Source organism: Hyperolius riggenbachi, chromosome 1 (genome assembly GCF_040937935.1).
Source record: "Hyperolius riggenbachi isolate aHypRig1 chromosome 1, aHypRig1.pri, whole genome shotgun sequence".
Lineage (NCBI taxonomy): Eukaryota > Metazoa > Chordata > Amphibia > Anura > Hyperoliidae > Hyperolius > Hyperolius riggenbachi.
Genome location: NC_090646.1, coordinates 661,410,402 through 661,424,973, shown reverse-complemented (window position 1 = coordinate 661,424,973; position 14,572 = coordinate 661,410,402). Strand labels below are relative to the sequence as shown.

General features: G+C 46.4%; 1 protein-coding gene across 2 annotated transcripts in view; it reads left to right on the top strand.

Moving 5' to 3' along the window:
* The window catches only part of PIGO (phosphatidylinositol glycan anchor biosynthesis class O), a 64,687-nt gene that overhangs the window by 34,371 nt on the left and 15,744 nt on the right, over positions 1-14,572 (top strand). For both annotated transcript variants that reach the window (XM_068252490.1, XM_068252498.1), the window contains exons 6-7: positions 4,506-4,685; positions 5,832-7,413. In XM_068252490.1, the coding sequence (XP_068108591.1) occupies positions 4,506-4,685; positions 5,832-7,413 (1,762 nt within the window). The remainder of the gene's footprint in view (positions 1-4,505; positions 4,686-5,831; positions 7,414-14,572) is intronic.

The window sequence follows — 14,572 nt, the reverse complement described above, 5'->3', positions numbered from 1 at the left end:
GTGCATTGAAGCAGACACCCCTTCTGCAATTGATTTGCCCCAATATAGCTAATCCTACCCTCAATAAATTACAGCTTTTGCCTCTGATATGTAACATGAAAAGTAGGAAAATGTTTACACAGCTACTTAGACATTATTTGCACATTGTCATTCTAGAACACTTGGGCATCGATAGTATTCCTTTAAGAGCTAAGAGGCCCTGACAGGCGTTTCCATGTGACTCCTATGTAGGTCAGGTAAACGCCAGCAAAATGCCTGCAGCAAGATTTTTAGTAAAGCCTCAGCCAGGCCTGCAGTATAACCTGACCACACTGAGGCGTATGAGCTGTAACGTGTCACTAAAGCTGGCCATACACTATACAATTTTATTTCACCCAATCCTTTATAATAATTACCCTGTGTCGCTGCGTCCAGCAGTTATGCAGCGTCCGTGTCCCTGTTATTTTGTTACCTCGTATGTGCGCAGTAACGAACAGCTGGACGGGACCAGGGAGGGAGGTGGGTGGGTGCGGGCGCGCAACAGGTGCGGGCATGCGCAGTGACTGGTGGCATCGGCGGTGGTAAAAAAAAGACCTGCCGCCCGTTTTTAAACTGGCTTAGGTCCACTAGTTACACATAACTGTCTAATTTGGGCAAAAATTGTGTTTTCTCTCGGCATCGCAATCAACATCACGAGAACGGTAACGTTAGAAAACGCAATTGTACGGTATGTGGCCAACTAAACTGCCAGCAGCTGAAGTTATAATGTAATCATTGATGATTTTCAGTTGCTAAATCACTGCAGAGAAAGAGGTGTTGCTGGCTGATTGGGTAGATTTACACGCTACTGTTATAAATTATATCAGTGGAGTGTCTCTTTGTCAGACAGACGTAACAGTTCATAAGAAATTGTATCCCTTTTCCATCCTATTTAAAGCTAAGCTACTAAAGCTAAAATCCTGGAGCTGTGCTTTGAGAGGCAAAAATGTAAACACTGTTATTGCTGCTGTGATCTTACTAGGTGCCGCCCTTCTCTCTATAGTTTATCCTGCTTTAACCATTTAGCAGACAATTTATTTAGACATTTACGAGTGTTCCAGGCCAATTTATTTCAGCACATTTTTTTTTGTTTGTTAATTTTCCCTGCTTCTAATTAGTACTGCTGTGTAATGTGTATTTATGGTCACCTGTCACTAGGGGGCAGTGTGAGACAATAGCAGAGGACTTCTGCTTTTAGTCTCTATTTTCTGCTAGTAGAGGGAGATCAAAGCATTCCAAGTATTTACAGCACAAAGAGTTCTGCTGACTGAAGTCAAAGCAGTGCACTTATCTCAAACGAGATAACTCTATTGAAGTTTCTAATGGCTTAATGTGACCTTGAAGTAAACCTGGCCAGTGTAATCTGAGCATGTGATCATCAGCAGTATAAACGGAGGTCACCTGTAAAGAGCAGATCCAGAGACTGAGGCAGAGCAAAATGAGCCCCTGGACTTCCCTTTTGGTCAGTGCAGGCATGCTAAATCACCATCACGGAGCTTTGAAACCTTTAATGAAGTGAGTTCCTCCTGACACCAGGTACATTTCTCCCGACATTCAGCAGCAGTGCTACTTCTCCTGGGTGTAGTCTGGGGTAACAGTAAAAATCGGGCGCCGCCATTCACTCCCATAATAAATATCGTTTAATGGGCGCCCGATAGGAAAAAAGGGCGCCGGAGAAAAATAACGTTTTAAAAGCGGCGCCCGGAGACTTAATGTTTTATTACTGCTTCTCATGATTACACATTATTTAATGATTTATACATTTTTTAATATTATTTTTAAACGAAAAACAGTACAATATTTTTTTCAAATATTATTTTTAAACGAAAAACAGTACAATTTTTTTTTTCACATTATTTTTAAACGAAAAAACCGCACAATATGTTTTTGAAACGTTATTAATGCTTATCACAGGGGGGTCTTAGGTTTAGGCATCAACAGGGGGGTCTTAGGTTTAGGCACCAACAGGGGGGTCTTAGGTTTAGGCACCAACAGGGGGGTCTTAGGTTTAGGCACCAACAGGGGGGTCTTAGGTTTAGGCACCAACAGGGGGGTCTTAGGTTTAGGCACCAACAGGGGGGTCTTAGGTTTAGGCACCAACAGGGGGGTCTTAGGTTTAGGCACCAACAGGGGGGTCTTAGGTTTAGGCACTAACAGGGGGGTCTAGGGGTTAGGGGTAGGTACAGGGAGGGTCACTTAGGCACCAACAGGGGGGGTCTTAGGTTTAGGCATCAACAGGGGGGTCTAGGGGTTAGGGGTAGGTACAGGGAGGGTTACTTAGTAATTTTTTTTTAAACGTTATTATACGTTTCACTATTTAAACGAAAGATTAACGTTTTTACAATTGCCGATTTAATGCACATTATTTAATGATTTATAACTTTATAAAACATTAATTTTAAACGAAATACAGTACAATATATTTTTAAACGTTATCCATGCTTATCGTTTAAAACCCCGCGCCCTTTTTTCCCAGCGCCCCTTTTTAACGTACACGTAGTCTGGAGCAAAATAAATCATTCTGTTGTGCAGCTGTACCGTATATACTCGAGCATAAGCTGAGATTTTGAGGCCAAAAAAGGGGCCCAAAACTGAGGGTCTCGGCTTATACTCGAGTCAGTCATTAGTGCCCCCCTCACCCGTGTGCCCAATTCACCGCAATGTGTAAAAAAAAAAAAAAAAAAAAAAACCCGAGCAGCTCTAATGATCACGTGCTCCTTTCTCCTGCTTTCCGCTATGTGTAAAGTAATCCGCGTCCCCCTCTCCCCGATTGCCAATATGCATAGAGTAGTCTGCATGCCCCCCCTCCTCCGCTATGTGTAAAGTACGTTAATCCGCAGGATAACCTCCTGTATGGCCAACCTCTGAAGTGTCCTCCTTGTCCCTGGGTGTCAGGATATGCAGCTGCGGCGTGAGTGATTCCTACCAGTCCGCGCTGGGATTCCTCTTCCTGTCAGTCACAGGATTGTTGCTATGACGCCCTCTAGTGGCGTCTCTTATTACGTGTGCAGGGGCAGGCTTCATAGCAAAGAGCCTGCGACGGACAGGAAGAGGCGCGGACTGGTAGGAATCACTCACGCTGCAGCTGCATATCCTGACACCCAGGGACAAGGAGGACACTTCAGAGGGTGGCCATACACTCGGAGACTGAGAGAGGATATCGTGCTTTACACATAGCGGGGGGGGGGGGGGGGGGAACACACACACGCAGACTACTCTATGCATATCGAGAGGGGGACAAGATCATTAGTGCTGCTCAGCTTTTTTGTTGCACATTGCACTGGGGGTGCACTCGAGGGAGGGGGGCAAGCTGTCATTAGTGAAATAAAAGTATCCCTGTAAATTACAAAAAGAGGTTAGAGCTTTTCTTGATTTTTATGGACTTTGTCATTTGTCACTTTAGACTCAAAGTTCCCTCTCCCATTCAGTTTAATTACTATGGTTATTCTTGTAGTCTATAGTAATCCTTATCGTACTATGTATTAAAGGCACACAATGTGGTCCATTGGGACGTTTTACAGCTGCTTCACTCTGATCGCAGTTGCAATCGCCTACTAAATGTGCCAACGCTGCAGCACTCTGCACATGGCTTTGGGGCATGTTTTCTCAGCTATGTTATTGTACAAAATATGGATAGAAGAGCGTGTGAGTTAAGTTCTTACTGAGTCTACATATATCTTTTTTTTTACATTGTTTCTCTTTATATGTACAGTCATTGTTACTGACCTAATGCTGTTGCATTTCCTACCCACCGGCTTATACTCGGGTCAGTCATTTTTTTTTTCCAGGATTTTTAGGTAAAAGTTGGGGGATTGGGTTGGCTTATACTCGAGTCGGCTTATACTCGAGTATATACTGTATTATGTACTTTATCACCATGCGCTTACGGTTGTTTATGTTGTTCAAGCTAACTTTAGGGTCAGTTCATAGCCCAGCTCCTGGATAAATTTAACACAGTTCACAATACTTAACTACAGTAGAATCTTGTTATAATAAACTCTGATATAGTGAACCTCTGCATATAGTAAGCTCAGTCCTCAGGTCCCAGCAAATGCATCTGTATAAATATACAATGCATGACCAATTCTGATATAGTCAACTACTTTTCCTGGTCCCTTGGAGTTTACCGTAAAGGGATTCTACTGTATAGCCGAGCAACATCAGTCGATCAGTGATTGTTAAGGGTGACCTGTTGAGCGTGTGTCAAGTGTGGAGGTCCCACTGGACTCAGGAAGGGAGAGTTATAAAGAAACAGCATTTCATGCCTGTGTATTAGGAGGTCTGTCTGTCTTATATAGGAAGCGGGCACTGTAACCACACACATTATCAGAGAGGAAACAGTAGAACTAGACCTATTGAATCTAGATCATTGTAGCATGATCTAGCCAAAAATACCTAAATCCAAGTTACCTCTCCTGTATTTTGCAGTATCTTCAGTTTCTGCTTTGATGATGAGTGTTGATCATATGACTGTTGTTGTGTTTTAGGAGCCAGCAGCCGTCCCTCAGGTGAATCTGGTGCCCAGCCTCGCCCTCCTCCTGGGCGTCCCCATCCCGTACAGTAACCTGGGAGCTATTATCAGTGACCTCTTCTGGTGGTCGGAGGATGGAGATGACGTATCGGCCCTCCTTACAAAGACGAAGGCTTATCAGCTGAATGCCCAGCAGGTGCGTATGTGTGCGTCGTACTGGAGGAACAGGCAGTACAGGCTCCTGCATGAAATATAATGGCCTGGATGTCTCTAGAGTCTAATTATCGAAGCTGGAATCAAAGGATGCATCCTATAGGCTGGAATAGTCATGTGACATTAACTGCCCATAATGGCTAAAAGGAAAGATCTAAATTCTAGTTTCTGGGTATGATTGGATTGAAAAATTGTCTGTGTGTGGGGGAGGGGGGGTTTAGAACAAGTTAAACACAGCTCCAGGGATTTAATTTAAAGTGGACCTGAACTCAAAACTTTCTCTCTGCTCTAAACGATAAGCAACTGCATAATAACCTTTAAAGGGAACCAGAGAGGAAGCACCCTTGTGTATTTTACCATATATATCAGTAAGAACATTAGAGAAAACACTTACCATGCTCTCTGTTTCATCCTCACTGCTAAAAGTGTCTGTTATCAGCAGTCATAAGAATCCCAGACTGAGCATTCAATCTGGCTTTGCTGGGAATGATTATAGCTGAGTCATTATAGCAGAGCCACAAGGGGGCAGGCTTGGGCTTGAAAAGACACCAGAGAAGACAGACTCAGCTATAACCTTTCCTTAGCAAAGCTAGACTAAGTGCTCAGTCGGGGTTTCTTATCCGGGGTGATAACAGTCAGATTAAACAGAGAACAATGAAATGAATGAAGAGCAGATTAGGTGTTTGCTGTCATGTTCCCACTGATTTATAAGGTAAAATACAAGAGGGTGCTTCATCTCTGGTTCTCTTTAAAGAAAAACATTTTTGTCACAGCTGATATAATTCCTGCTTTCATGGAAGCAGACATAGGGTTAACATCCTGTGTTTACAAATTAACTGCTCTGCCGAGGAGATTCGAGATTCCTGAGATGACACAGCTGAAGAGATCAAATTACAGTGATTAGTCACAGATGAGGAGGAATTAGACAGGCTAAACTCTCTAAATACATACAGGGTGTATTTCTCTGTTTTCCTTGTGTCCTGTGCAAGAGTTCAGGTCCACTTAAACACTAGTAGCATAAATGTTTCCTCTAAAGTGGAATTGTTGTGAAATGAATGCAGACCAGGCATGCAGGATGACTCGTGTTCTCTGCGGCCGGATCTCTCACAGTGTGTTTTCTCTCCCGCAGGTGGGCCGTTTCTTGTCCTCCTACTCCCAGGCGGCCGGAGACCTTCCAGCAGACAAGCTGAGGCTCCTGGATGAGACCTTCTCCTCGGTTACAGCAGAATACGAGCAGCTGATGTCAGACTGGGACCAGAAGACAATCTCAGAGGCAGAGATGGGAAGCCGCCTGTCTCAGCTGGTCCAGAAGCTGCAGCGGTATCTCATCCAGGCCAGGAACGTGTGCATGGAGTCCTGGGCCCGCTTCCACCCCCTGCGTATGATCTGCGGTGGCCTGATCCTCCTAGTCTCCTGTGTCCTCTGTTACATCGTCGCTGAGGCCGGCTCCGCCATGGCGGCAAGCTTCAAGCAACTGCTGGGCTATCCGGTGCTGATCTCATCCTCGCTGGCTGCCGCACTTGGCCTGGGAATATGGACGTCGCTGATCGATATGGACCTGGTTTCTCTTTTTGCTTTAGCCACCACCGTCTCTCAACTCAGCTTCCTCTACATCTTCCAATCGAGGACACAGGCAAGGAAGCGGTGGTGGTCTCGCCCCACCTCTCTCTTCTTCTCAGGTTCCTGCGTCATACTGTTTTTCCGCTGCAGCTCCCTGTTTTCGGACAGCTTCGTGGTAGCGGAGGGAAAAGTGGCCCCGTATTTTCTCATGTCCTTACTGGTGTTAACAGTGGCCAAGCTCCACTGGGACGGAAAACTGATCCTCCCGACTTTCACTCCGCTAGGAAGCGAGTCGCTGAAACCCTCGCTCACGCCGGGCTATAAGAAGGATGGATCCCAGCTCCTGTGGCTGCTGGCGGCCTTGGGGCTGTGCGTACGCCTGTCCGGCTTCTTCCACAACTGCCGGGAGGAGACGCCCGAGTGTCAGCCGTCGGCTTTCCTGACTCCTCTGGTCAGCGTGAGGGACCCCGAGGTGAAGAACTTCTCCTACGTCTGTTGCGTTCTGTGTCTAGGGGTCATTATCTACCTTGTCAGGAAGTGGTTGCAGCACTACGGGAACCTCAACAGCTCCTCCCCGCTGGTGTTGTATGTACGGTGGGGGTTCCCGCTCATAGCGCTGGGGATTGCCTGCTTCTGGGCGCTGAGCTCCGGCGCTGAGGATAACCTGGCCAAGCTGCGGGAGCTGACGCACATAGCCCTTGTGGCCTTCCCCCGCGCCATCTACGCCTTCGCGGGGCTGGGGGTTCTGCTCGTCCTGTGGAGACCTATGACTGTTTATATGAAGAGGAGCAGGGACTCTGCCGACGCCGACAACACTGTGACCACTTACCGTGGAGCCCCTGGATCGCAGGCAGAACTGCAGCACGTCATCCCGCAGATCTACAGGAAGATGCAGCGTACGCTGAAGAGCCGGCTCCAGCACAGCGGGGGCAGCGAGGACGGCAAGAAGGGAGCGACGGTAGAGGCCTATGGACTGGGCAGTGTGTACTCTGCAGCCATGGTCATCATTCTGTCCTTACTGACGCTGGTGCTGATAATGCTGCACAGCGAGCGGATGACCCCCGCCTTCCTCCTGCTGCTACTGGAGGCCCTCATCGTCCTGCACATTCATGGCCACGTCTCCACCCTCTACTGTTCATCTGATGGCAGTGGTAAGTCACAGGAGATCTGTATAAGGGCCCTTCCACACCGAGTCCCTGCGTTGCGTCACGACATAGTGATAAAGCATGTAGTATTCACTAAGCAATTTACCTCGGGCAAACCTTAAAATAAGGATTCTGTTCTTAAGTTTAGGAGTGATTTCTAAAGTTAAGGTTTTAATCCTTTAAATAACAGATTTCTTAAAGGGAACCTGAAGTGAGAAAAAGTATTTAAAATAAACACATGAGGTAACTTCAAATGAACATTACATAGTTACCTTGCCATCAGTTCCTTTCAGAAGCTCACCATTTTCTTCTGACAACGATCCTTTCCAGTTCTGACAACATTTTGTCAGAACTGAAATATATCAGTTGCTGTCAGTTATATATCAGTTGATGTAAGTTACAGCAGAGAGGACAACTGATGTGCCAGGTAATGGCCTGGTTTCCCTATGGCTGAAGTGGGTGATATTACAGTTTAACACTGAGCTGACCAGAAAGCTGTTATGGGGTAGTGGCCATTTTCAAAATGGAGGACGGGGAATTCCATTGATCACAGTGAAAAAACAGGACCCAGGAGAGGAGGGATTGAGGAGTAGACTACACAAGTATGACTTCTGTATGTTTTTTAACTTTTCATTTTCAATTCAGGTTTTCTTTAAGTTAAAAACAGGATGTTATTTCACAGAGAGGAATTCAACTGTAAAGTGGGTAAGGAGTTATCACACGGCCTGAGCTGTCGTTAAAGGGAACCTAAACTGAGAGGAATATGGATGTTTCCTTGTAAACGATACCAGTTGCCTGGCACCCTGCTGATCTCTGGTTGCAGTAGTGGCTGAATCACACACCTGAAATAAGCATGCAGCTAATCCAGTCTGACTTCAGTCAGAGCACCTGATCTGCATGCTTGTTCAGGGGCTGTGGCTAAAAGTATTGGAGACACAGAATCAGCAGGAGAGTCAGGCAACTGGTATTATTTTAAAAGGAAAAATCCATATCCTTCTTAGTTTGGGTTCCCTTTAAGTGGAGTGTTACTACAGACTGCAATGTAAAGTGAAGCATTCAGAGCTGTATGTTTATTTTTTATGAGTTTATGCAGACAGGGACTCTGTATAGAAAGAAATATACACAGGGAGGGAGAGAGAGACAGCAAGCATACACACACACACTCAGACACGCCCTCTCTCTCCTTCCATGGCTGTCTACACAGTGGCTGGATAGTGTACTGGTTAAGGGCTCTGCCTTTGACATGGGAGACCAGGGTTCGAATCCTGGCTAGGTCAAGTACCTATTCAGTAAGGAGTTCAAGGCAAGACTCCCTAACACTGCAGGGTGACCTGTTGCGCACGCCCCTAGTGGCTGCAGCTCTTGAGCGCTTTGAGTCCGACAGGAGAAAAGCGCTATACAAATGTTCGGATTATTACACAGGCTAGCTGTAATCGTCCTGGCAGCAGGAGGGGTGAAGCTACATCCTGCCTGTGTGTGCTCTTCCCTTCCCTATCTACTGCATGTAAGAATAACTACAGAGGTGATAACTTAACCCTCCTGGCGGTTTAATTATTTCCGCCAGGAGGCAGCGCAGCAGTTTTTTGTTGTTTTTTTTAAATCATGTAGCGAGTCCAGGGCTCGCTACATGATAGCGGCTGCTCAGCGGCATCCCCCCGCCTGCTTCGATCAGGAAATCCCGTTCAAAGAACTGGATTTCCTGGAGGGCTTCCCCCACATACTGGCGGTAGCAGAGATCAACACACACTGCAGCTAGTTTACAATCAGTAACAGGCCCAGAGTAACAACTTATACTGTACATACTGGAGGTAGCAGAGATCAGCACACACTGCAGCTAGTTTACTATCAGTATAGGCACAGAGTAACAGCTTATACTGCACATACTGGTGGTAGCAGAGATCAGTACACACTGCAGCTAGTTTACTATCAGTATAGGCACAGAGTAACAGCTTATACTGTACATACTGGAGGTAGCAGAGATCAGCACACACTGCAGCTGGTTTACAATCAGTACAGGCCCAGAGTAACAACTTATACTGTACATACTGGAGGTAGCAGAGATCAGCACACACTGGGCCTGTACTGATTGTAAACTAGCTGCAGTGTGTGCTGATCTCTGCTACCTCCAGTATGTACATTATAAGTTGTTACTCTGGGCCTGTACTGATAGTAAACTAGCTGCAGTGTGTGCTGATCTCTGCTACCTCCAGTATGTACAGTATAAGTTGTTACTCTGGGCCTGTACTGATTGTAAACTAGCTGCAGTGTGTGCTGATCTCTGCTACCTCCAGTATGTACAGTATAAGTGGTTACTCTGGGCCTGTACTGATAGTAAACTAGCTGCAGTGTGTGCTGATCTCTGCTACCTCCAGTATGTACAGTATAAGCTGTTACTCTGTGCCTATACTGATAGTAAACTAGCTGCAGTGTGTGCTGATCTCTGCTGCCTCCAGTATGTACAGTATAAGCTGTTACTCTGTGCTTGTACTGATTGTAAACTAGCTGCAGTGTGTGCTGATCTCTGCTGCCTCCAGTATGTACAGTATAAGCTGTTACTCTGGGCCTGTACTGATTGTAAACTAGCTGCAGAGTAACAACTTATACTGTACATACTGGAGGTAGCAGAGATCAGCACACACTGCAGCTAGTTTACAATCAGTACAAGCACAGAGTAACAGCTTATACTGTACATACTGGAGGCAGCAGAGATCAGCACACACTGCAGCTAGTTTACTATCAGTACAAGCACAGAGTAACAGCTTATACTGTACATACTGGAGGCAGCAGAGATCAGCACACACTGCAGCTAGTTTACTATCAGTATAGGCACAGAGTAACAGCTTATACTGTACATACTGGAGGTAGCAGAGATCAGCACACACTGCAGCTAGTTTACAATCAGTACAAGCACAGAGTAACAGCTTATACTGTACATACTGGAGGCAGCAGAGATCAGCACACACTGCAGCTAGTTTACTATCAGTATAGGCACAGAGTAACAGCTTATACTGTACATACTGGAGGTAGCAGAGATCAGCACACACTGCAGCTAGTTTACTATCAGTACAGGCCCAGAGTAACAACTTATACTGTACATACTGGAGGTAGCAGAGATCAGCACACACTGCAGCTAGTTTACAATCAGTACAGGCCCAGAGTAACAACTTATACTGTACATACTGGCGGTAGCAGAGATCAGCACACACTGCAGCTAGTTTACAATCAGTAGGGAAAAATGAGGGGTGGGAGCTGGGCACCCGGCAGTAATGAGGGTGAGCAACGCCTGCTCTAGTGTGGCATATGCAGGTCCTCACTTCTATGGCCGCAACATGACATGCACAGTGACGTGCTACCAGTGGAAAGAAAGGAAGAAAGTTCCCAATGTTACATGAAACCATAAAGATACAGAGACCGGGCACCGTCCTGTTACTGCATTTATTCACTGTCCGCAGCCAAATGACATATGGTATTGAATATAAGCATCAAACCTGTCAGCAGTCTTGCATCAAATATCTTGGATACATCCAGTGAGGCCTGCAGGGAGGTGTGGTGACCAGGGGGTGATGGATGTGCACAACAGCCGTTTCGCGCTCTGTAGCGCTTGCTCACGTGCGTATCCGGGCAAATGACGGCGCTTCTGAGTCTCGGATATCTTGACCCGAGACTCCGCCCACAGCGCACGTCATTGGTCCGTGAGTGGAGGTCATGTGAAGTGCTTCCTGTTGGAGTGCGGGAGGACTACAGTACTGGCGGAAGTGACCCGTCAGGGAGTCCATGCATGCGCCATTACTGGCAAATGTGCATAAAAGAAAGGATAAATTACCTGGGACGGAATAGATGTGCATGGGGTGATAGGAGGGAACTTATCCCAATATGTAAAACATGTGGGGGTGTTAGGTGATAGGTCATACATCATTAATCACTCTATTAAAACGTGAAACCACACACGACTGCTACAGTCTAAACGTCATATAACATGCTGGTGAGTAAACATAAATGTAAATTAAAACCATTCCGTTTTATTGTTAAATTACCTATTCCTAAACTAAAAACACTTCGGGGAGTCTCTATTCCAGGAGATAAAAATCGAGAAAAATATCTCGATATGGCGCCTGACCATTGTCACTGCGGCATATTCTTCAAGAGAGTACACTAGTAGGACCGGGGCCACAGTGCTATCTGTACAAGGAGGTGTTATGACCTAACTAAATTGTCGCCCTGGGTCAGCCACCCAGGGCGACACTCGCCACCAGCTCAGCTGGATGGATATATGGCTCCTGCACATACATACCATGTGCCTTTGCCACATTCTGTCACGAGGGGAAAGGAGGGCACCACACCATGGGTCCCAGGGGTATGGCGGGAGATATGGGGTGTGCAATAAAGCGTGGGGCAGCGATGATGCACCGACCCGCCCATGTCTTAAGATAGAACATGGGACCATGTTGCATTGACTACAGGGAGGGGGGCATTGTGCCACCACGTTCCCAAGTGTGTTAGGTCAGGGCAGGACTGTCCCACGTATATGCACCACCCCTGGGGTGGTGTGGGACCAGGGGTGGTGCATATACGTGGAAGCACTTCACATGACCTCCACTCACGGACCAATGACGTGCGCTGTGGGCGGAGTCTCGGGTCAAGATATCCGAGACTCAGAAGCGCCGTCATTTGCCCGGATACGCAAGTGAGCAAGCGCTACAGAGCGCGAAACGGCTGTTGTGCACATCCATCACCCCCTGGTCACCACACCTCCCTGCAGGCCTCACTGGATGTATCCAAGATATTTGATGCAAGACTGCTGACAGGTTTGATGCTTATATTCAATACCATATGTCATTTGGCTGCGGACAGTGAATAAATGCAGTAACAGGACGGTGCCCGGTCTCTGTATCTTTATGGTTTCATGTAACATTGGGAACTTTCTTCCTTTCTTTCCACTGGTAGCACGTCACTGTGCATGTCATGTTGCGGCCATAGAAGTGAGGACCTGCATATGCCACACTAGAGCAGGCGTTGCTCACCCTCATTACTGCCGGGTGCCCAGCTCCCACCCCTCATTTTTCCCTACTGATTGTAAACTAGCTGCAGTGTGTGCTGATCTCTGCTACCGCCAGTATGTACAGTATAAGTTGTTACTCTGGGCCTGTACTGATTGTAAACTAGCTGCAGTGTGTGCTGATCTCTGCTACCTCCAGTATGTACAGTATAAGTTGTTACTCTGGGCCTGTACTGATAGTAAACTAGCTGCAGTGTGTGCTGATCTCTGCTACCTCCAGTATGTACAGTATAAGCTGTTACTCTGTGCCTATACTGATAGTAAACTAGCTGCAGTGTGTGCTGATCTCTGCTGCCTCCAGTATGTACAGTATAAGCTGTTACTCTGTGCTTGTACTGATAGTAAACTAGCTGCAGTGTGTGCTGATCTCTGCTGCCTCCAGTATGTACAGTATAAGCTGTTACTCTGTGCTTGTACTGATTGTAAACTAGCTGCAGTGTGTGCTGATCTCTGCTACCTCCAGTATGTACAGTATAAGTTGTTACTCTGCAGCTAGTTTACAATCAGTACAGGCCCAGAGTAACAGCTTATACTGTACATACTGGAGGCAGCAGAGATCAGCACACACTGCAGCTAGTTTACAATCAGTACAAGCACAGAGTAACAGCTTATACTGTACATACTGGAGGCAGCAGAGATCAGCACACACTGCAGCTAGTTTACTATCAGTATAGGCACAGAGTAACAGCTTATACTGTACATACTGGAGGTAGCAGAGATCAGCACACACTGCAGCTAGTTTACTTTCAGTACAGGCCCAGAGTAACCACTTATACTGTACATACTGGAGGTAGCAGAGATCAGCACACACTGCAGCTAGTTTACTATCAGTACAGGCCCAGAGTAACAACTTATAATGTACATACTGGAGGTAGCAGAGATCAGCACACACTGCAGCTAGTTTACAATCAGTACAGGCCCAGTGTGTGCTGATCTCTGCTACCTCCAGTATGTACAGTATAAGTTGTTACTCTGGGCCTGTACTGATTGTAAACCAGCTGCAGTGTGTGCTGATCTCTGCTACCTCCTCTCTTGAAGAATATGCCGCAGTGACAATGGTCAGGCGCCATATCGAGATATTTTTCTCGATTTTTATCTCCTGGAATAGAGACTCCCCGAAGTGTTTTTAGTTTAGGAATAGGTAATTTAACAATAAAACGGAATGGTTTTAATTTACATTTATGTTTACTCACCAGCATGTTATATGACGTTTAGACTGTAGCAGTCGTGTGTGGTTTCACGTTTTAATAGAGTGATTAATGATGTATGACCTATCACCTAACACCCCCACATGTTTTACATATTGGGATAAGTTCCCTCCTATCACCCCATGCACATCTATTCCGTCCCAGGTAATTTATCCTTTCTTTTATGCACATTTGCCAGTAATGGCGCATGCATGGACTCCCTGACGGGTCACTTCCGCCAGTACTGTAGTCCTGAGGCACTCCAACAGGAAGCACTTCACATGACCTCCACTCACGGACCAATGACGTGCGCTGTGGGCGGAGTCTCGGGTCAAGATATCCGAGACTCAGAAGCGCCGTCATTTGCCCGGATACGCACGTGAGCAAGCGCTACAGAGCGCGAAACGGCTGTTGTGCACATCCATCACCCCCTGGTCACCACACCTCCCTGCAGGCCTCACTGGATGTATCCAAGATATTTGATGCAAGACTGCTGACAGGTTTGATGCTTATATTCAATACCATATGTCATTTGGCTGCGGACAGTGAATAAATGCAGTAACAGGACGGTGCCCGGTCTCTGTATCTTTATGGTTTCATGTAGTTTACAATCAGTACAGGCCCAGAGTAACAACTTATACTGTACATAATAGCGGTAGCAGAGATCAGCACACACTGCAGCTAGTTTACAATCAGTACAGGCCCAGAGTAACAACTTATACTGTACATACTGGCGGTAGCAGAGATCAGCACCCACTGCATCTAGTTTACTATCAAGGTTTAATATTAGGGTTACATGCTTTATGTGTGTGTGTGTGTGTGTGTGTGTGTATGTGTGTGTTTAAGTGAGCAACATTCTTCAACATGTGACTCAGATGCTACTGAAGCTGAAAGCTCAGACAACTGACCTCACCGTAGTAAA